Source organism: Mirounga leonina, unplaced genomic scaffold, assembly GCF_011800145.1.
Source record: "Mirounga leonina isolate KUSES-001 unplaced genomic scaffold, KU_Mleo_1.0 Mir_53, whole genome shotgun sequence".
Classification (NCBI taxonomy): domain Eukaryota; kingdom Metazoa; phylum Chordata; class Mammalia; order Carnivora; family Phocidae; genus Mirounga; species Mirounga leonina.
In genome coordinates this window covers 74,907,029-74,931,420 of record NW_023270807.1, presented here as the reverse complement: position 1 = coordinate 74,931,420, position 24,392 = coordinate 74,907,029, and the positions used below count along the sequence as shown (strand labels likewise).

At 33.9% G+C, this 24,392-nt stretch overlaps 1 protein-coding gene across 6 annotated transcripts in view; it reads left to right on the top strand.

The window, feature by feature from the left end:
* The window catches only part of TBC1D32 (TBC1 domain family member 32), a 208,581-nt gene that overhangs the window by 151,459 nt on the left and 32,730 nt on the right, over window positions 1-24,392 (top strand). For 4 of the 6 annotated variants that reach the window (XM_034990457.1, XM_034990456.1, XM_034990455.1 and 1 more), the window contains 4 exons: window positions 1,127-1,210; window positions 15,237-15,306; window positions 17,017-17,132; window positions 17,883-18,037. In XM_034990457.1, the coding sequence (XP_034846348.1) occupies window positions 1,127-1,210; window positions 15,237-15,306; window positions 17,017-17,132; window positions 17,883-18,037 (425 nt within the window). Of the gene's footprint in view, window positions 1-1,126; window positions 1,211-15,236; window positions 15,307-16,166; window positions 16,189-17,016; window positions 17,133-17,882; window positions 18,038-24,392 lie in introns of those variants that run through there. The other 2 variants (XM_034990459.1, XM_034990461.1) reach the window with 2 other exon arrangements.

Here is a 24,392-nt window from a genome sequence, read left to right as displayed (position 1 = left end):
TATATTTATATATATATATATGGTGTATGCATATCATTTACTTTATAGATATATTTCCAAAAAAACAATTCTGGATTCTATATTAAGTATAATTCATCTGATTATATACATTTTGACAGTGGTAAATGCAAACACAGTGGCATTATCAGTCCAGTCCAGGAATCATTTGTTCCTTCTAAACCAGAGAGAGAAAAGCTTACTTTTTTGTTTTTTTGATACAGTTCTTTACTGTTTCACTGAAAGATAGGCATCTTTTCCAACTTTTTTTTGATTAATAAACTTTTTTAGAGTAATTGTAGATTTACAGCAAAATTGAGCAGAAAGTATGGAGAGTCCCCATATACATGCTATGCCTTACACATGCACAACCTCCCCCACTATAAACACCTCACATCAGAGTGATAACACTTGTTACAATCAACGAACCTACACTGGCACGTCATTATCATCCAAAGTCCATAGTTTACATTAGCGTTCACTCTTGGTGTTTGCACATTCTGTGAATTTTAACAAATGTATAATGGGGAAATTCACCCACCATTGTTGTGTCATAGAGAAGAGTATCACCGCCCTAAAAATCCTGTGTTCTACCTATGCATCTTTCCCTCCACGCAACTGCTGGCAAGCTTACTTTTGATCCAGTTGCCTTAAACAGATATAAAGTTGCAAAGTGTATAAAACACATAATATGTCCTGGTCTTGAAAGGGAAGGGAGTTATGCCTTGATTGTGGTCTTGGAGTTTAGATAATTTTTTTTTCTGCATGTGTGAATAATGATGATAAGATATTATAGCCTAATGAGTGATGATTTTATTTCTGTATCGAAATCATTTAGCGAATTCTGAAGTAATCCTTAGAGAATCTAAAGATAACAGATGATTCTTTTCCAGTTTTACATTGAATAGGTTCTCAGTGAAGCAATTAAAATTTAATTTACATCAAAAACATTGTTATGTTAACAAAACACATTATTAAAGTGCTTTGTGTTTTGAATTGGACCCCCTTAAGAGTGTAACTGTGAAGAAGTTCAGATGACTTTTATCTACTAGTCTGTGACTTTAGAGATGCATTATCACGTATTATTCTTGACTTTTTAATATCCTAATTATTCTCTTGTTTATTACAGCTTTACTAGAATTGCTTGAAAAATTTGTGCTTCATCTCTCCGAAAGCCCATCTGAATGCTACTTCCCCTCAGTGGAATATACAGGTATGTTTTAAGCATCTTGAATTTTGAAAAGCACCTAATTATCTAAAAAATAGATAATATTTCATAGAGCTGTCTAATTAGATTAAAAATATGCACAAGGTTTCTCATCTTAAAAATCTCTCACTTGGTGCCATATACAGTATAGATATCTTTCAGTCTCTTCTGTGCAAGTGTCTGGGTTTTCTTGTAACTTTCTAACTCTTTTTTGAGCTTTTTTTTTCCAGTCTACCCATCAAAAGTTGTTTTTCATTAAGGCAGTGTCTTCCTCTCTTTTGATTCTATCCACTATCCTCTAGGATCTTATTTGTTTGTACTATTTTACCTACCTCATATGTTGATAACTTCAAAATTCACATCTTCTATTCAGAGATCTACTACATTGTGGTATTCCCAGCAGTTAAAAGGTAAACATCACCTGGATGTGCTACAGAAACCCTCAAACTCTAAATGTCCAGCAAGGCCCTCACCTCATCATACCTTATTAACATATACCCTTTTCTACATTGTGTTTTGCTGGGCAATACAATCATCTACTGTCCATCTAAACCAGAAACTGAATAATGATCTAAGTCCATATTTTCTTCTCAATTACCAAGCTATGTTAATTCTATGTTCTTAATAGATCTCAAATTTATCTACTTAATTGATCACTTCTTTGTTCAGGCCCCCATTACTTCTTGCCTAGGGTATTACAACAGCATCTTTTCCAGTTGTCGCTGATTAGAATCTGATTTCTTTTCAAAGGTATCCTTTATGCTGCTCTCAGAGTGACCTTTGAAGTGCAAATCTGACCTACTCATTCCTTGAAGTACAAGGAAGATCCTTCCTTGGAAGGATCAACATTGACCATTACATAAAGTCTAAGCTTCTTACCTTGATACCCAAAGCCTTACATTTCCCTTCCCTTTTCTTCCTCTCTGGCATCGTGTCTTTTTCTCCATGCCTTCTGTTTATTTTTCAGGAACATTAAACTATTAGCAGCATTGCCAGCTTCTCCCTTCCCCCACCCAAAGACACATTCATTTATTAAACGCATACTTACAGTTTTCTACTATTTAATAGAATTTTTATAAGCATATAGACACAGCAGTAAACAAAAGAGGGAAAGAATCTTGCCTTCTGGTGGGAAGACAGACAATAAACAAATACTTTAGTATATCAAATAGTATGGCAGCAAATGAGAACTACACAGCAGGGAAGAGGGCTGGAGAGTGCTAGGTGGGGATGGGAGTTACATTATTAATCATGTTTGGACTAGCAAAGTGGGGAGTAAGAGATGTAGGTACTTTCAGGAGAGGAGAATTCCAGCTAGTGACCAGGAAAGAGACGAGTATGGCTGACCAGGAGTATGGGAGAAGCACTGTTGGTATTGAAGTCAGAGAAGGAAGGATGATAGAGGGTTTCTGAAAGTCACTGCAGCGTCTTGAACATAGGAACACAGGCTCTGATTTATATTTTTACGAAAGATTGCTGTGGCGCCTGTGTTGAGCAAAGACTGAAGGGAGGACAGAGGGCTAAGACAGGGAGATGAAGTAGGAAGCTGTTGAGAAGATCCAGATGAAAAATGGCAGTGGTTTGGATGAGGATGTCAGTGGGAGATCGTGAGAAGTATTTGGATTCTGGGTATATTTTGATGATAGAGCCAACAGAATTGAGTAACAGATCGACAGTGGAATGTGAGAGAAAGGAAGGAATCAAAGAAGACTCCAAGTCATTGATCCAAGCCACGGGAAGGATTAGATTATTATACAGTGAGATGGGGAAGAATGAGGGAGAAATAGGTTTGAGAGAGGAGATGAAGAGCTTGCTTTTATGTTAGGTTTTGAATACTTGTTATACATTTAAATAGACATATTTTTTATACATTGGATATTTGAATCTGGAATTTAGGGGAAAGGTGTGGGTTGGAATTATATATTGCTAAATCATCAGCTTAGAATATAAAGCCAATATGCATCTGTCATGTCTTTCTCATATTCCAACTTAATGTCTTAATGTGACAGTAAACTCCTGTAGGGTAGTTTTCACGTCTTATCTGTCATATCCTCTGCAACTAGAATGACAGTGTTAAGAAATATTTGACAAATAAAAGAAAGAATAGCTAAAAGAATGAGGAGGAGGGCTTTATAAACTGTATCAATCAGTTTGTCTTATTTTTTTTTTAAGATTTTATTTATTTATTCATGAGAGACAGAGAGAGAGAGAGAGAGAGAGGCAGAGGGAGAAGCAGGCTCCCAAGGAGCAGAGAGCCTGATGCGGGACTCGATCCCAGGACCCTGGGATCATGACCTGAGCCGAAGGCAGACGCTTAACCATCTGAGCCACCCAGGCACCCAGTTTGTCTTAATTTTAATAGGCAGTAGATTAAACCCTTTAAGATTTCTGAGCAAAAGCTTTACTTGACTCATCAGTACTTTAGGAAGATTATTTAAGTGACTGTGTAAAGGATGAACTAGAGTGCAGAACTGAAATCTGCCAAAGGTGAATCCCCAGGACATGAGAGTTGGTAAAGAAATCATGAAGAAAGCAGAGAAGTAGCAGAGACTCATGAAAATAAAAAATCAAGGGATACTGCTCCTCTTCCTTGAAAGGGTAACATGACTTCTTTGTTTGCTGAAGAAATCATCATTTAATTATTTATTCAATTTAGACACTAAATGTCCTATTTCCTTAAAAAGAAAAATATATGCTTCCAGTCTGACCCAGCCTATCCTTCTGGCCACCACTGATCAAAGGCCTCCTATGCATTCATGTCACTGAACCTTTGTTCCTACTATTCCTTCTAGATGAGCTTTTCTTTCCCCATATGATAATGTAAAACTTAACTATAATGTTGCAGCTAAAATGTTCCCTTCCCTCTTACTCCTAAGTAGATGTTCCTCTTCTGCACTCGTTGTATTCACTTTAAACTACCATTTTGATATTTATTATATTGTATGTGGCTAGTTTAAATTATTCCATTAGGTCTCAAACTCCTTTGTATCTTTAATATAGTATTTGATATATCTTTATTGAATTAAAAATATATACTGTTTCATTAGCATCTGTATTCATTAGTGTAACAATTCTAAATATATTGATATTTACAAATACACATATGAACATATACCTAATTATTTACACAGCAACCTTTAATGCAAATTTGGCAAAGGGATAAAAGAGAACATAAGAAAATGAGAACAAAGAAATGAGAGGAAAACATAAGGTAGCATTAAACAGAGATTAAGGTAGGTGAAGGGAATTGATACCTACTGAGCACCTCTTGTGAGCCAAATAGTGTGCTGAAGAACTTGATGTGTGTTATATTATTCAACCCTAAAACTACTGTTTGCAGTAGGTATAATCATCACTTTTAAAATGAGGAAACTGAGGTACAGAGGAAGCAACAGGAATTGTGAAGAGAGTTTTGAAGAAAAGCATTTGTGAAGAAAATTGTAACACTATGAGTAAACCTGAAAATATGTGTGAAAAGATACAGGAATTAATGGTCAAGTCTATGAGTATGAGAGGAAATAAAAAGTGATAATTATGGAGATTTGCATGGCCAGAGTGGGTATCTCCCTAGTTTCATTATAATCTCTCAATTTCTGCAGCTTGGCACATTGTTCTGTTGGATCATATTTTCTGTAAATAATCTAAAATTAACATTATGTTACATACATCGTCTAAATACTCAACAAGACTAATTGCTCAGTGTGTACACATTCACTGCCCTCTGTTGAATTTCTAAATTATGATGAGGGAGTTCTCAGATGTTGGCTCTTTGGAATGTATTATCTAGGCAGATAAACCCCAAATGTGAATTTAAATTCTTTAAAGGTTCCAAATGAATAGCTATCCACTGGAGTTTCAGAGTACAGCCAAAAATAAGGTGGCTTCCTGTTTCTTGATTGTATAATATATGTTGTTATGATATGGTAAGCTTGTTGCTAATATCATTTTCTTCCCATGGCTAAAGACATCCTCACCCTTCATCATTTATTTTTTTTTTTGGCGGGTGGAACAATGATTTCCTATTATAAAATTTCACTCTATTTACTTTAAATAAATAAAAACCATGCTTTGATATAAAAAAGAAAATGCTGGATAGATGTATTCAATGTTTTTTCATGTTTCTTAAAATGAGAAATTGATTGTCTTTTTAAAAATGACATCTTGCTTAAACCCTAAGGTAGCTGAGATTAGAATAACACAATCATCCATCTGTTGTTAGTTCCCTCAGGATTCCAATCTATTATAAAATTTGCAGATCTGGAAAAATCAAATTAGTTTAGCTGTTTATCCCCTTAAAGAAAGAGGAATGAACAAAGTTCTGCACATTTGCAGTTTGTAAGTCTATATAGGTATCTTTCCAAATCTTAACTGATGTTAATTTTTTGTTGGTTCAATTCCCTGGAATGAGTTGGGGATTTTTTTTTTTTTCCTAATGTAATTCCTTTTTTAAATGATGAATTAAGTACTCCTTTAAAGGTAGGAAATATTTTTAATTTTATACCTTTACTCTTTATGTTGCTAATCGAAAGGTTGGAAAGAAATCAGAAAATTTTGCATTGTTTCACCTTTTGACTATTGAAATACTTTTAAACTTAATATATATTGTTAAACACCTTTTATACTTTCTTTGGATATTCAGCAAATACACTCTTTTCCACCTTCCATTTATGGTGCATGTTTGTGAGTATGCTTAATAATTGCAAGGAAGTATATAATCTGAATTACTTAGCCTATCCCCAAGTAGGGGAAATAATGCACACACCTAAAATGATGAATTAAATAAATTGCAACAATTAGTAAGAGAAAATAAAGAAAGAAAACTGACATTTTCCAGCTGGCTGCTTTATTTCAAGCAGTGTGCCTTTAAGTATGGTATTTGAATTGGGTTATTGTCAAATGAGGGTTTTTGTTTTAAGTGCCATAGGTGTTTGATGGAAAGAGTGATCAGTGTTGACTAGTGCTGTCAGGAAAGACAAGAGGAAAAAGTGATAATGGAGCAAGAGGAGTGGCTCTAGTATGGCTAAAAGAAAAAATAGGAGAAGGGGAGTCTTGCAGGAAAGGGTAATAGCATAAAGACATGGAAAGAAATCCTTTTTCCCAAATAATGCTGACTATGCCAATTAGGAGGCTGATACTCTTACAGTAACGTGGCCACAAGAAATTGAATTTTATGTCTGTATGAATTGAATAAAATGGATAGTTAAACCCTATGTTAAAAGAGAAGCAACAGAATCTGCAGACTGACTCTGGGAAAGGAAGGAGGTAGAAGACAGTATATGACCGGTTGAATTCTTTGGGTGGTGAGAGTTCTTTGACTTTATAACAGTTATAGCAGGGCTTCAGAAGAATCAGTAAACAGCCAAGCAGTAACTGCTTCTCTAACCATGGAAGTGTATTCCAGTGGAAAAATTCTTTACTCTTCTGAAAATTAATTTTTTTTCCACACCATTAGCCAAGTGCCAGGCAGAATAGATTTCATTTCTTCTACTGCCCTATGTGCTAGCTTTGCAAACCAAAAATAGAATAGACTGCATTACCAGAGTGAGCAATTTCAGTCAATATTAAGTCAATTTTTCCAACTCATTTTGTTCTGAGACCATTATATTTACAATTACATGGATTCGTTACTTCAAATAGTTAATGCTTTGATTAAATTAGACATTAAGTAGGGTAAGTATGATGCTACAGGTATCATTGTTTGGTTGACTTTTTATCAGCAACTTGTTATACTTTTTTTTTTTTTAAGATTTTATTTATTTTTTGACAGAGACAGTGAGAGAGGGAACATAAGCAGGGGGAGTGGGAGAGGGAGAAGCAGGCTTCCCACGGAGCAGGGAGCCCGATGCGGGGCTCGATCCCAGGACCCTGGGATGATGACCTGAGCTGAAGGTAGGCGCTTAACGACTGAGCCACCCAGGTGCCCCAACTTGTTATACTTTTATTTTTTTTTTAAGATTTTGTATTTATTTATTTAACAGAGATAGAGAACATAAGTAGGCAGAGTGGCAGACAGAGGGAGAGGGAGAAGCAGGCTCTCTGCCGAGCAGGGAGCCCGATGTGGGGCTCAATCCCAGGACCCCAGGATCATGACCTGAACTGAAGGCAGCCGCTTAACCAACTGAGCCACCCAGGCGCCCCTTGTTATACTTTTCAGTGACTCCAGGGAGTGGGAGTTGTATCGTCCATTTGTTACTTAATTTCAATGTATAGAAAATATTTTTAAGTCCCTATCTATTTCCATCTCCAACTTGTTCCATTTGATATGAAGTACAGTTTCTTGTTCATTCATTTATTCATTTATCTATTCATTCACTCAGTGTTAAGCACCTATATTAAAGTATCTCATACAGAGATGTGCACATTTCAGTAAGTCACTGGTTACCAGTGATACATCAGAGTCCCTTGAAGACATCCATTTTTATCACTGAATTTTATTTATTTTATCCCATCAATTTTGTTTTATTTATGAAGATTTTAGTTCCTACTTCGTAAGTTGTATTTAGTTCAGATTGTATAACAAAAGATTATTTCACTGAACTTTTGTAGTCCAAGATCTGTTTGTTTGTCAAGTTGTCATATATCAAACAAATTTAAAATTGAAGTGTCTCTTTTAATAAAATATTTAGTAAATAGAAAACTATTTTCTGACTTCTGCATTCCTGCTTGGAAAATGTTATTTTTTTCAAAGCGGTTTTATTCACACTACTCTCACCTATATCTATTTAATATTGGGGTTTTTTTGAGTGGATATTTGATGTTTGTTATGGTATTCCTAATACCCCCATATATTCTCATTTAAAAGCCTTTTTAAAGATTTAACTACTACATTCTTTTAAGTGAAATTTGTAGAGTATTACTATCTGATTTTAACTATATATAAACTTTACTTTTATTCCTTTAAATGTGGATCTGAAGTTCCGTGCACAAGAAATAAGCTGTAGAGGTCTTTAAAAATACAAATGACTGGATATTTACCCTCAGCAATATCATTCAGTGGTCTGGAGTGGAGTCTTTTTATCTTTACTTTTAAAAAAACTCAGAGAATTTTGATGTACAGCTGTTATTGGGAACTATTATCTGTTGAAATGTGCAGAATTAAGTTTCTACTCTGAATATACAGAAACATAAACTTTTAGAGAAGGAATAGATCTGGGAAATTATTTGTACAACCCCAGAAAAGTTAAAAGGACTCCTCAGACAGACAGCTAGATCAGTCTGGAGCGATCTTTCCTTCCATGGGAAAGAACTAAGAACCTGAATCATGTAACATGAGTGTCATAGTCCTTTTGGGAAACTCCCCTCACCTTGATCCTTAACTATTCCATTCTTCATTGATAGAGAGGTCAGCATCTTCTCCTAGAAATCACCCTGATCTATAGAATACAGTGGCATCAGGAAGGCTCATTATTAGCACCATTAGCCCACTGCACATTCCTCCTACTACTGTTAAGATATTTAGCTGTATTATACTTTCCAGAAGAAGAACATTAGTATTACAAGCACACAGATCTATATATTAATGAAGATAAATATTTCTCATGTTTAATAATCCAGTTTTATCTGTACTAGAATTTTAAGTGTTACCATCTAATCTAAATTAAAATTGTTCTGGTAATCGTTTATAAAAATCAATCCTTTATATAAATACAGAGAAGTGGAATTCATGGATCAGAGAGTAGAAGTGTGTTTAACTTAATGAAAAATTGCCAAACCATTTTCCAAAATAGTTGTATGATTTTACACTCTCACCAGCAATGTATGACAGTTCCAGTTCCTCCTTATTCTTACCAACACTTGGTATTTTCAGTCTTAAATTTTAGCCATTTTAGTGGGTGTGCAGTAGTATCTCCATGTGGTTTTAATTTGCATTTTCCTGATGACAAATTATGTTGAACACTTCTTTTGAGATGTCTTTGCAAGTATTTTGCTTCTCACTCACCGCCATCATTTCTGTATGGGTTTCATGACAGTTTATGAGTTATAGGTGGTGGTTATATAACGATTATGGATACAATCTCTTGTCTAATTTATACTGCATATATTTTTTTCCGTTGTGTGGCTTGTCTAGTCATTTTCTTAATAGTGTCTCTTGATGGACTATGGACTCTGAGAAACAAACTGAGGGTTTTAGAGGGGAGGGAGGTGGGGGGATGGGTTAGCCCGGTGATGGGTATTAAGGAGGGCACGTACTGCATGGAGCACTGGGTGTTATATGAAAACAATGAATCGTGGATCACTACATCAAAAACTAATGATGTATTGTATGGTGACTAACGTAACATAATACAATAAAATTTTAAAAAAGTAAAAAAACTTCTTCCACGGGGTGGGTGATAGTGTCTCTTGATGAGTAGAAGATCAATTTTGATGAAGTCCAGTTTGTCAATTTTTTTTTTCTTTTATGGTCAGTACTTTCAGGGTTTTGCTTAGAAAAATCTTTGCCTACATCGAGTCCATAAAGATAGTCTTCTATACTTCATACTTTGCCTTTTACCTGAAGGTCTATAATAAGTTTTGAGTTATGTTTTGTGTATGGTGTGAGGTAAGGGTTTACATATTTTTTTCTCTGATATCTAGTTGTTCCAGAACAATTGCCTGAAAAGCTTTCTTAGCTCATTGAATTGCTTTTATATTTTGTTAAAACTTAATTGAGTATATAAGCAGGAATATACAACTTACTTGTTCCTATCCTTAGGGGAAAAGTTTTACATTGATTTTTGCATTTCTGAGATGAATTCTTCTTAATCATGATCCTTCATCCTTTTAATATATTGCTGAATTTGAGTGGCTAATATTTTAAAAATATTTTTTCTATTTATATTCATGTGCAATATTGGTCATTAGTTTTCTTTTAATGTCTTTGAATTGTTTGGGGATCTGGTTATGCTGTCCTTTTAAGTGTGCAAGATTGTTATTATTTTACTTATTTGATAGAATTTACTAGTTACACCATTTGGGTCTGAGTTTTCTTCATGGTCTGCTTTTTAAATATTAATTCAACTTCATTAATAAATGTAAGACTCTTCAGATTTTTATTTCTTCTTGGGTCTCTTGGATCTATGGTGATATTTCCTCTTTTATTCTTGATACTGATAATTTGTTTTCTCTTTCTCTTTTTTCTTTATAAGCCAGGTAGAGATTTGTCAATATAATTGATCTTTTCAAAGAACCAACATTTGGTTTTATTGATATCCTCTGTGCTTCTTTATTTTGTATTTTTTGGTTTCTGTTATATTTTATTTCTTTTTTCTGCTGACTTTAGGTTTAATTTCCTTTTCTTTTCCTAGCCTCTGTGATGGAAGCTTACATCATTGACTTTAAACCTTTATTCTTTTCTAATAAAAGTATATAGAGCTATAAAGTTTCCCCTAAGCAATGCTTTAGTTGCCTCCCAAAGCATGTTTAGAAATGTCTTAATTATCATTTCATTAAAAATATTTTCTAATTTAGCTTGCTAGCTTACTTTGACCTTGATTAATTTGCAGTGTGTTGCTTAACTTTCAAGTATTTGGAGATTTTCCAGATATCTTTTTGTTACTGGTTTCTATTTTAATTCTATTGAGTTTATAGATTATTCTCTGTATAATTTAATTTCTTCCAATTTTTTTGAAACTTTTTATGGCCTAGTAAATGTTCTGTCTTAGTAAATGTTCCATTGACAAGTGAAAAGGTATATATTTTAGAGTTGATGGTTGCAGTGTTCTATAAATAACCAATAAGGACAATTTAGTTGATCCTGCGATTCAGATTTTCTAGATAATTTCTAAATTTTTGTCTGCTTTTGGTACCAAATACTGATACAGTAGTGTTGAGCTCCCTTTATTATTTTATATTCATCTACTTGTCCCTTTAATTCTTTAGTTTTTGCTTCATATATTGTGAAGTTTTCCAATTTGGTAAATACATATTTAGTATTGCTTTTTCTTCTTGATGAATTGACCATGCTATCATTTAAAAAAAAAAAAGTCATTTATCTATAATATTCCTTGCCCTGGAGTGTATTTTGTCTGATAATAATATAGACATTCAGCTTTCTTATAAGTAGTGTTGGTATAATATGTCTTCCCAACTTTAATATATCATGTTTTTTAATTTAAGGGGCATCTAAAGATATATAGCATATGGTTGCATCTTGCTTTGTTTTTAATTCAGTCTGAGAATTTCTGCCATCGATTGGTGTTTTTAGTCCATTTACATGATTACTGATGTTTTAAAATTTTATCTATGATTTTGATATTTTTGTCTACTATGAATTACCATGTCTTTCACGTAAGAACCTTACAAAAGTTTATTTCCATTTGTCCTTTCTGTGTGCTGTTTTTTCTATGCATTTTATTTTTACATTGTTTTTCCTTTGAGTCAATTATTTTAAGTAAATTAAGAAACAAGAGCAAAGTTATTTTATATTTACCCATACATTTACAATTTCTTATACCCTTGTACATGTGTTATGTGTGTTGTGTGTGTATGTATCTGTGTATTCATCTGGTATCATTTCTCTTCAGCCTGAAGAACTTTACTGTTTTTTGTTTTGTTTTGTTTTTGAGTAGTTGACACACAGTGTTACTTTAATTTCAGGTGTACAACATAGTGATTCAATAAGTTTATACATTATGCTGTGTTCACTACAAGTGTAGCTGCCATCTGTCCCCATGCGTTGCTATTACAATATCAATGACTATAATCCTTATACGTGGCTTTTATCCCCATGACTTATGCATTCCATAACTGAAACCCCTTCACCCATTTTGCCTAACCCTCCACCCCACTCTCCTTTGGCAATCACTGGTTTGTTCTCTGTATTTATAGGTCTGATTCTGCTTTTTGTTTGTTCTTTTTTTTCCCCATATATGAGTGGAATAATATGGTATTTGTCTTTCTCAGTCTGACCTATTTCACTTAGCATAATACCCTCTAGGTCCATCCATATTGTTACAAATGGCATTACCCCATCCTTTTTTATGGCTGTATAATACTCAATGTGTGTGTGTGTGTGTGTGTGTGTGTGTGTGTATATATATATATATATATATATATATATATATATACCGCATCTTCCTTATCCATTCATCTGCGGATGGACACTTACGTTGCTTCCATATCTTGGCTACTGTAAATAATGCTACAATAAACGTAGGGGTGCATGTATCTTTCTGAATTAGTGTTTGTTTTCATTTTCTTTGGGTAAATACCTGATAGTGGAATTAGTGGATCATATGGTATTTCTATTTTTAATTTTTTAGGAATCTCCGTACTGTTTTCCACAGTAGATGTACCAGTTTACATTCCCACCAACAGTGTACAAGGGTTTCTTTTCCTCCACATTTTCGCTAACACTTGTTACTTATCTTTTTTATTTTAGCCATTCTGATAGGTGTAAAGTGATAGCTCGCCTTTGATATTTGCCCAGGAATGTTCAGAGCTCTTTATTCATGAAAGTCAAAGTCTGAAAAAAAGAAACACAAATGTCCCAAATAAATAAATTTCAGGATATATGTTGAATAAACAGATTTCAACATATTTACATAATGGAATACTACTCGTTAAAAAAAGCACGATTGATACATGCTACAATATGGAATGAATCTCAAACCATTGTGTTAAGTGAAATAAAAAACACAAAAGGTACATATTGTGTGATTCCATTTATATGATGTTCTAGGTAAAGCTAAACTAACAGTGAAAGAGATCAGAACAGTGGCTGGCTTAGGGAAGAAGGATGTGCAGGAATTGGCTAGAAGAGAGCATGAGGGAACTTCTAGATGATGGAAATATTCCATATCTTAGAGGGGTCTGGGTTATACAGCTTGTATGCATTTGTCAAAATTGATTAAGCTGTACATTTAAGATCTTTATATTTCTTTGAATATAAGGTATACCTCAATAAAATATGATATTACTAATTAAAAAATCAATCTTATAATACCCTGTTATGATAGTTGCTAGGAGGTAGGTCTATTTCATGGCTCTAGAAATATATAAAGCCAAAATATTTTATTGAAACTACTTAAATTTTGCAAACTCAGCCAGTGTAACCAACACTGCAGCACTGAAGTCTTACATTATTTAAACTTGGGAGACTAAAATACAATTAATAATAAAATATAGGATCACCATAATTGTGTTCAGGTACTGACACAGAAAGAACTTCCTGGTCACTACCCAAATGAATTTAATCTGATTGTGTTGTAGTGGACATTGGTAAAGCTATTTAAATTATGGCTGACTTTTTAAAAATGCTGTTGATAAGACTAAGAACTTGACATTATGATGAACATATGAATTATGATTAGTAGTTTTAAAAATTGGCCATTTTATGAGAGAATAATTTGTGACATGTATGTTTTTGGTATAAAGTAATGGAAAGTCTTTTTTTTTTTTTTTTTGTCTAGGAGAAAGATACTGGCTCATATAAATGGGGCAAAGCTGTCCTTAGCAATTTCTACATCTAGAATGTAAATCTATTAGTACAGTTAGATTTATAAATAGGGAGGAATTCTAAGATATATAAAAAATAACTGGTCATTATAGGCCAAATGTAACAATACTGCTAAGTTTGTGTTCTGATCTGAATAAGTAAAACTCAGATATAGCTTGTCAAGAAATTAACTGAGCACTTAAGTTTATTTCATTTTATTTTACTTAATTTATTTATTTTTAAAGAAAATTACCAGTGTAGGTAGGTAAAAGACCGGTCTGGTTTGGCTGGAATTATGAGGGCTTCCTGGGGCATGAGACTAGAAGAAACAGGGTACGTTACCTCTAAGAGTGCTAAAAGATGAATTATTGCTGGTCCAATGAGTAGATGTTTGATAACAGTGATGTTTAATTTGTTGTTCTTCCTTATCTCTGTAGATCTTAAGTCTAGCTATATTTTAAGGTTCAGTTTAAGCGCCACTTCTTCATAATCTCTCTCTCTTTCTGAATTCACATAACACTTTATCTGTACCATTCTTGTTCCACTTAGTCCTTTAAAACATCTTTATCAGAGTTATCTATATACGAATTTTATCTCTGGCACTACATGGAAAGTTCTTTTAGGGCATGATGTATGATTTATCTTTTATCCCCCATAGCTTCTAGCATGGTGCTCCACACTTATTTTATCAGAAAGGGTGTATTAAAAGGAATGAATGAGTCCACAAGTTAAGTAGATCATACTGATAGGATGAGATGCACCAGTGTGTAATAGAAGGTAAAAAAAACAACAACAACAAACTACTGGCATGAGTATGAGAAACCCAGCTTTTAGTCCTCGTTACCACTAGATATGTGATTTTGGACAGTTCCCTTAATATTGTGTGTGTGTGTGTGTGTATGTGTGTATATGCACATGCATGCTACAGTTTCTTTAGCCAAAACTGAAAATTACAACTAGAACCCTCAGTGCTATCTAATGATGCTATTGAGCATTCACTGTTAGCTGCATCATCCATGTTCTCCAGACCTAATCCAAATTTTCAACCACTCTTGTTGTCCTCTGTACCATATAGCCTCTTCATTTTTGGTAGATCACAACTCCTACTCCACAAAGAAAATCCTCCTGCTGGAAGAACCTTATTGACTCCACCCTCATATATTGTTATACATTATAAGCAGTACACTGATTATACCTTCTTGACATTCATGTTTAAATTTTTAAGAAGTGAACAGCCATACTTACACGTATTTGTAATTCAAAGTCTTATATATGCATTGCTTGATGAAAGTACAATGTTCTAGATCATTTTGGGGTTAATAGCTTTTGTGTTCTGGGACCCAAGTAAAAATAGATTGCTTTAAAACTACAATTAGTTGTTTTGTACTTAATATGCTTTTAAATGATTTTTATAGGAGAGAAGTTATTATAAAAAGTTTCCTGTTAATTTCTTTGAAAATATAACTGACAGCTCTTAAAAGAACAAATCCATCAGTGTTTTCAAAATTCACATTAAAATATGTAAAAATATTACTTTCATCAATTTTCAATTAAAATGTGATTATTATGCAGACTTTTATACATTTTTATAACCCAGTTTTCTCTTGTTTTTAGCTACTGATGCAAATGTGAAGAACGAAAGTCTTTCATCTGTGCAGCAGCTTGGCATTAAAATGACTGTCAGGTATATTATAGGGAAATATCTCCCTTGCGCATTTCTAGAATTTGTTTATCTTCCTGATATGTGCTTAATAGTATTTAACAACTGACTATTTTGTGTACTTTAAATACAGAGTTTATCATTCAGAAAATAATAATTTTGTTTTGGGGATATTGGCACATGATTAAATTACCTCTGCTGGTAAATCAGTTATGGTTCATTATCATTTCAGAGGCTAATTACAGTGTATTTAAGCCTCTATGACTACAGGTTTTTTCCAAAAAAAAAAAAAAATGCATTGTAAAAATCAGCACATTGGTAGCACAATCATGCCATTTTCTAAAATATAATAGATTTTAATTGTCAAACTATGGTGATGAGTACAAAAGTACCTTAAGGATAGACACTGAAGTTAAAAATGAATAAACCAATTATAGTAGTTTGAATTTTTAGTCTCAAATTGTAATTTTCAAAAGAAATAAGCTAAACAGCAGACTGAATTAAGGAGTGAGTCTCCTCTCTTGCTTATTAAATGGGGATCTTAACAGTTCCATCCTACTTCAATGGGTAATCTTTAGAATCAATTATAAAAAAGATGCATATGGAAACTTTTAAAATGACTATTTTTATAAATTCATAGCATTATAATGAAAAGTGTGATAGTAATTCTGGCTAATCCATCGGTGTCACATAAAGCATGTCACTCATTGTTTTGTGACGCTGTATCTGCTTTTTATTTTGTAATGTCCAATTTCTATTCTGAAATGGAATCCATAGATAACATGAGCAAGCTAGTCACATATTTTTAAAATTCAATATAATGTCTTATTGGTAAGAAGTAAATGGAAAGTGATTTGTAATGAAATGTTTGTGCCCAACTACAGTATATGACATAGCTGTCAACCATATAGAATCATTGTGACTTTGGCAGCCACCAATAGAGACTGATGGTGTCTTGGAGCTTCAAATACTGCTCGAGTTTTGCCACTGGCAAAGTGACTTTCCAGAATGGAGAACAAGTCTTAGGCTTCAAACAATGAAAGTACTGTCTTTCCCTGATTTACACATAGTTGCATTCAGTGTATCATAAAAAATAGAGAAAAAAATATGATCTTATATAAAGCAGAATTGGTTTCAAATTATTATGAATAGCTTCTTCACCCATGCAAATAACAGGCAAGCCATTTGCAAGTGCTTGTGCAGGACTGTCCCACATCTAACCTCCTGACCATCACTCACCAACTGCCGTTAGTGCCCCCAGTCACTATGCAATCAAAAACGCCCCCATGAATTTCCCAAGTGGCCCCAGCAGGGGAAGTGCTCCCTTTCAAAACCTTTGGACTAGATGAAATCTAAAATTGCTTCTAGACTTAACATTCAGTCAGTCTAACCTGTCAACATTGCATGTTTTAGATTAAGTTCAAGAAAAAATGCTTGTATTCTTCTTATCTACAGTATCTACATTTTGTTCTCTCATTACTGTTTTATTTTCCTTTAAAGTTGTGAGTATTTACCAGATAACTACTGCTAATCCAAATATAATTATCAGGAACATATATTGAGTGTTAAGCTCTCCCTGTAAGTGTTCTGTGTAGCATAGTTGTTCTAGAAGTAAAAGAAAACTTAAAACCTTGGGATCTCAAGAGGACTATGCTTGATGGATTTTAAAAAGTGAATTTGCAATGCAGAGCCTGATGTTTTTCATTTTGTATGTTTTGTGGGCTTTTAATGTAGATATGGCAAGTTTCTCAACCTCTTAAAAGACAGTGCAGAAAATGATCTTACCTTGGTTTTAAAGCACTGTGAGAGATTCCTGAAACAGCAGCAAGCTCCCGTAAAATCTTCTCTTCGTATCCTTTTTGAGTGGATTCACAGTAATTGAACATTATGTGTTTTTCATAGTTCTTTGGTAGGGTACCTTAACACATTTTTAATAAAATAATACTTTAACCTATATTGCTGATTCGTTATGATGTACCTTTATAGTATTCTGTATTTTAAATATGAATTTTATTAAATTGTGTAGTAATTACTAAATTCAGTCTTACTTATTGAATCTTAAACTGAGTAAAGTTATTAGGCTATATTTTCAGATACATATAAGAAATTTTTAAAAATAGGTTTAGTATATCTAGAATAAGAGTATTCTAGAGTGAGTAAATCTAGAATAACAATAGAACATACATTTATTTTACTTGAATTGGTTATTTTTCAGAAATAGGTTTGACTTGAAGGGAAAAAAGCATATGAACCACTTGCATTACTGAATTCTAAAAATGTATGGATTTTTAAATATTTGATTATGTTAGTAATTTAGCAGGTAACCTAATCCAGAGAAAGAAGTGGTACTATGATTTTAATGACTTGAATAAATGTTGCCACAAAGCAGATAGTTCTTTCTGCATTTACTAGTGCCATTGCCCTCCTTTACTTATGTAAGTAAACAGCACATTAGCTTGTAAATTGGTTGAAGATAAAATGAGGACTAGGTATCAATATCTCTTTCCTGATCAGGATCCTGGAAATGAGTATTAATGGAGTTCTTATATTTCATCTTCTAAGATAAAATATTGCAAAAGTTCCTTAACTGTGGTTTTCAGTCTGCCTGCAGGGGACTTATGCTGGCCATGACTGGTTTGTATCTTCTTTGTTCATGATAATGTTGGGGGACAAAGAGAAAACACTCAGATTTCTTCAGCAGTTCTCGAGGCTTCTGACCTCTGCTTTCCTTTGGTTGCCAAGACTACATGTTTCTGTAAGACTTTTTACTCTGTCTTTAAATGAGTGTGTTAAATTTTAAGGCAAATCCTATTTAAATTCATTGGGATCTTATTTGTAGAGGGCTCCATAATAAATTACGTTCATTTTCTACCTGAATACTTTTTGTCTGATTCTCTTTGAAGACACAGATTTGACATTTTCCCAAATGCTTGGTGTCTTACCTAATGGTAACTGAATGAAAGATTAGTGATAATAGTTGGATTATTAAATTTTAAACTTGTCATTTAGTAAATTATAAAAAATACATATGTAAAAAGAGCTATTGAATTTTTTTATTGTTGCTTTGTTAGAAAGAATCAGTTAAATTATAGTGTAAGAAAATAATTAGGTCAGGCGCCTGGGTGGATCAGTTGGTTAAGCGACTGCCTTCGGCTCAGGTCATGATCCTGGAGTCCCTGGATCGAGTCCCGCATCCGGCTTCCTGCTTGGCAGGGAGTCTGCTTCTCCCTTTGACCCTCCCCTCTCTCATGTGCTCTCTCTCATTCTCTCTCTCTCAAATAAATAAATAAAATCTTTAAAAAAAAAAAAGAAAAGAATTAGGTCAAAATTGTCAACATGTTCTATATGGAATATGGAAATCTATGATGAGTTTGGAAATCTATGATGAGTTTTGATTACAGTATTATAGTATATTTTATTTTATTAATTTTTTATTATGTTATATCAATCACCATACATTACATCATTAGTTTTTGATGTAGTGTTCCATAATTCATTGTTTGCCTATAACACCCAGTGCTCCATTCAATACGTGCCCTCTTTAATACCCATCACCAGGCTAACCCATCCCCCCACCCCCTCCCCTCTAGAACCCTCAGTTTCTCAGAGTCCATCGTCTCTCATGGTTCGTCTCCCCCTCCGATTCCCCCCCTTCATTTTTCCCTTCTTACTATCTTCTTCTTTTTTTTAACATATAATGTATTATTTGTTTCAGAGGTACAGGTCTGTGATTCAACAGCCTTACACAATTCACAGTGCTCACCATAGCACATACCCTCCCCAATGTCTATCACCCAGCCACCCCATACCTCCCACCCCCCACCACTCCAGCAACCCTCAGTTTGTTTCCTGAGATTAAGAATTCCTCATATCAGTGAGATCATATGATACATGTCTTTCTCTAATTGACTTTTTAAAGGGTTTTTACTAGCTTCATGAGATCTTAGAATTTAGAGGTAAGAGCATCCCTCAATTTGCTAACGTTTCTGTATTTTGTTTTACTTACTGCCATTAAGATCTCCAACTTGGGGAAACTGTCTACTATACAAGATAGGCTAATACAAGACAGCATACAGGTGGACCATGTTGTTTCATCCCGTCTGAAAAGTCTGTGTTTCAGTCCATATGTTTATTTTTTTATTTTATTCTTTATTTTATTTTATTATACTATGTTAGGGTTAGTCAAGCAGAGAAAGACAATTATCATATGATTTCACTTATATGTGGAATGTAAGGAATAGCATGGAGGACATTAGGAGAAGGAAGGGAAAAATGAAGGGGGTGGAAATCAGAAGGGGAGACTAACCATGAGAGACTGTGGACTATGGGAAACAAACTGAGGGCTTCAGAGGGGAGGGGCATGGGGGGGTGGGATAGCCTGGTGATGAGTATTAAGGAGGACACATACTGCATGGAGCACTGGGTGTTATACGCAATGAATCATGGAACACTACATCAAAAACTAATGATGTACTATACGGTGACTAATATAAACTTTTCAAAACACATTTTATTTTTAACATAACAGTAATGTTGTGCTCTAATAGGTTTTCTTTCCATAAAACTGAAATCAGGCAGGACTCTAGCAGCTTGGATTTTATTAGATTTATTTTGATAGCATCATTGAATATGGAATATAGATCTGTGAATGGAATGGAGTGACGTGTTACTCAGGGTGTTTAGGACAAACTCTTGATGTAAAGCCTTGATACCTTTCTGTTGGTGCAGCTGTATCATCAATGAACACTTATGCAGTGCCTTACATAGTACCATTTTTTCTTTTCAACTGCAAATATACCAAGTTGAATATTTTGTTACCAGGAGTTTGTTTTAGTGCTTCTTTGTAAAATAACATTCTGCTAATATTCCTCTTCAGGGATTTTGTCTTAGAGCTGTTAGCTAAGTCACTACTCCATGGCATAAATGTTTTTGATTTAATCATTTAATGGATTGGTGCTTTTTCTATGCCGCTTGTTAGTGCATTCAGTAATAATATTAATACATTATTTAAAAAAATTGGTCCCTTTTCTATTTTGTTTGTTCCATTGGTCTCAAACATTGCAGTGACACTTTGTGTGCAGGTTGATAAAATAAGCTAATCTGCAATTATGGTGAGATACTCTGGCTTTAGCTAATAATAGTACAAACTTGTCCACCTTCTTTAACTCAATCTCGTTATTATAATCAACCTCACAAAAGCTTCAACCTATGCCCCAGTCCAGCATTCTTCAACCTTATTACCCTGTTCCTTTTCTTCCATAGCCTATGTCAATTCTTTTTTTTTTTTTTTTTAAAGATTTTATTTATTTATTTGAGAGAGAGAGCACATGAGAAGGGGGAGGGTCGGGAGGGTCAGAGGGAGAAGCAGACTCCCTGCCGAGCAGGGAGCCCAATGCGGGACTCGATCCAGGGACTCCAGGATCATGACCTGAGCCGAAGGCAGTCGCTTAACCAACTGAGCCACCCAGGCGCCCAGCCTATGTCAATTCTTAATATGCTGCTTAATTTGTATATCTATTTAAACACTTAAATGTATAAGCTCTAGGAAGGCAGGGTTTTCTCTTTTGTTTATCAGTGTGTCCCAAACTATTTTCAGTAGTAATTAATTCAACAAATAGATGTTGAGTGTGTGAATTAATATTTAAATACAAATATGTAAATTTTTATTACTTTAAAAAACATATTCAAAAGATAATAGATCCTCTGCATTCTTAAGAATGTTGTAAGCAAATTATCGTGTATTGGAAGAAATTATGCCCACTTCAAAAAGGTGTAAAAAATTGGCCTTGGATAAGCAATATAGGAAATAATGAAATATTACTTTGAAGTTCTCAAAATTTTATAAACTATGACTATCTACTCATATGAGATAAAAATAATTTGAAAAAATTTTTCCTTTGAAGCCATTGAGACCAGAAGAATCCTTTAATGTATTGACTGTATTAAATTATCTTTCATTATTATTTGTTCTTAAAAAAAAAAACTTTCGGGGCGCCTGGGTGGCTCAGTTGGTTAAGCGACTGCCTTCGGCTCAGGTCATGATCCTGGAGTCCCTGAATCGAGTCCCGCATTGGGCTCCCTGCTCGGCAGGGGGTCTGCTTCTCCCTCTGACCCTCCCCCCTCTCATGTGCTCTCTCTCATTCTCTCTCTCTCTCAAATAAATAAATTAAAAAAATCTTAAAAAAAAAACTTTCTAAATGATAATATGCTAATTCTTTGTGGAATTTCATCAAGAATCAGAGTTTGGCTAATTTTAACTAAAAGCTGTTAATAAAATGACGGATTATGAAAGATCAAAGAATCAAATATTTCCATGTGGGAATACCTAATCTCAAGTAATAATTATAATAAAAGTAACAACCACATATGCCTTCTGTTATTAAAAACATATGCAAAAGGAGAACAAATTAAATTTAAATAAAAACTGAACTATTTCACATTCACATACAGGTAAAACTCCATTGATGATAAATCAAGCTAAAGTCATAGTCAAATGAACTAGTGTAGTTCAACAGGAAGATCATGGGAGAGTTATATATATTTTATATATATAAAAATATGTGTGGATATATCCCTCTCTTACTCCTCATAAAATAAAAAACAGTTAACGCAGGAAGTTTAGAGTTAACAATTCTTAATACTGTTCAAATGTACATTTAGATTTAAATTTTACAGCCGTCAATGTGTCTTGGCACACTTATAACCATTTGCAAGGCATTAGCAGTAGTAAATCATATGACCAGTCACTTGTAGGACAGAACTAGTGTCAAAACCCCTTTCTTTTCTGTATAACTTTAAGTCTTAAATCCATATTTAAAGATTGCATTTTCCCATGTGCTTTTTTTCCCCTGGAGAGAAGAAAGATGGGTTTTCTAGAATTTTAGAATCAGAGGTAAAAAATGTTTTCTGTTCACCTCCTGTAGGATGCAAGTGCTGCACAGATTCATTGCAGCCTTGCCCATACAGCATGGCTCATTCTCTGCACACAGATCCCCAGAGTGGAGGACTAGACTGCACTGGTTTGGGCCCATTTAAATTGGTTTGGAGAGTTTGTCTTTCTCATAGGGTCTTTCTATTTAATTTCCATAGAACTAGATTTTTCTAGTGTCAGGAATAGAGTTGACTCATCAGAACTACCTATAGTGGAAGGGAAAAAACAAAAGACTGCTTACTATGGTCTGCCTTTTAAGGCGCATATCTTTTCATTTTTAATCTCTAAAGTAAAATACTCTAAAAAGTATTATTTTATAAAGTCCTTGCTTCCTGTTATGATGCTTTCTAGTATATCCCAACCCAAAAGTTTTACCGATATTCTTTTTCACAGTTTTAGCATAGTTTGTATGTTATTTTATGTCACTTAGATGATATATTACATGCTGTTTTCCTACATGTTTTGTGTTTAATCCTATATTCTGAATTTTACTTAGAGTTACCGTTATTAAAAGTTGCCATCTTTTCAGAGAGTTGTGACTAAGCAAAATACATCAAAACACTAGAAGTATAACAAACAGGCTTTATAATTTGATGATTCAGAAGACTGTGTTGTATTTAGGTAGATCAGAGTTATTATTGATCTGGTTTTATGAACACCATTTACTATAAATTAGAGTTATGTAGTGGCAATTAATAGACCAATTAATAAAATTTTTATTATAAGTGAGTGTACTGGGATTACAAGGTACAATCATTAACATCTTTTCTTGTAATTCAGTCAATAATTTGTTGTGTAGCTATTCTATGCAAGGCTTGGTGCTGGGAGCTATGTTGGTTACAAAAAAGTATGGCATAATTTCTTCCAACACAGGATAATCTATAAGAGTAGAACTCTTGCCTGAGCTTTGGGACTCCATTACATAATAGCTTGTTTTTTCTGAGAGTGTAATTAGTCTCTTGTCTCCATCTCTAAACACACCTACTCCAAATATATTGTTTTCAATACAACATAGAAGACAGTGTATAAGAATTATTTCTTATACATACATTTCTTACACTACTATTATGCTTATATTCAGAAAATTATTACCTAGGCTTTCACTGAAAATTAATATATATGTATAAGTTGATTTTTTGTGTGTTTTTTAAACTCATTAATTCTGTACAAATAGTCATTAGTGAAATGTGTATTTCGTAAAAGAAGATAAAGGATCCAGATTTTCAGTTTATATATGTATATATGAATACATATATATTTATATGTATGTATATATACATATATTTTAATAGGTATATGTTAATGTATATGTATCTATACATGTACCTTATGTACGTGTGTATATTTATATTTTATTTTTTTATTTTTTATTTTATTTTATTTTAAAGATTTTATTTATTTATTTGAGACAGAGAGAAGGAGAGACAGAGAGCATGAGAGGGAGGAGGGTCAGAGGGAGAAGCAGACTCCCTGCCGAGCAGGGAGCCCGATGCGGGACTCGATCCCGGGACTCCAGGATCATGACCTGAGCCGAAGGCAGTCGCTTAACCAACTGAGCCACCCAGGCGCCCCTGTATATTTATATTTTAAAGATGTATTTACCTGAGAGAGAGCGAGCATGTGTGCATGTGTGTGGGGGTGGGTTGGGGGGGAGGTGGGACTTGGGCAGAGGGAGAGGGAGAGGGAGGGAGAGAATCTCAGGCAAATTCCCTGTAGAGTGCCGAGCCCGATTCTGGGCTCAATCTCATGATCCTGTGATCATGACCTGAGCCGAAATCAAGAGTCGGACACTTAACTGACTGAGCCACCCCAGTGCCCCTAAGTTTATATTATTTTTAACTATTCAAAGGAAAGTTTTTATTTTTTGTCCTAGATATTCACCTGAGGTTGGCTATAGGATGTCCACTTAATGTGCTGTAGTATGTCTCCAGTCATCAGTATATAAATTAATTTTTTTGTGTGTACTCTGAGGTATCTCTGAGAACCTGTCATAAAATATATATTTCTACATATATATTCCTATAAATATATATTTATGCAATGTGAAATGGTAAATTGTCCTTTATGATGATAAATGATAAAACAGAAAAACCACTGATAAATCATCTTACTGGTTTCAGAAATTTTAGTATATAACTCAAACCTAAGTCCTTAAAAGCACTTTAGCAATAAAGTTTGA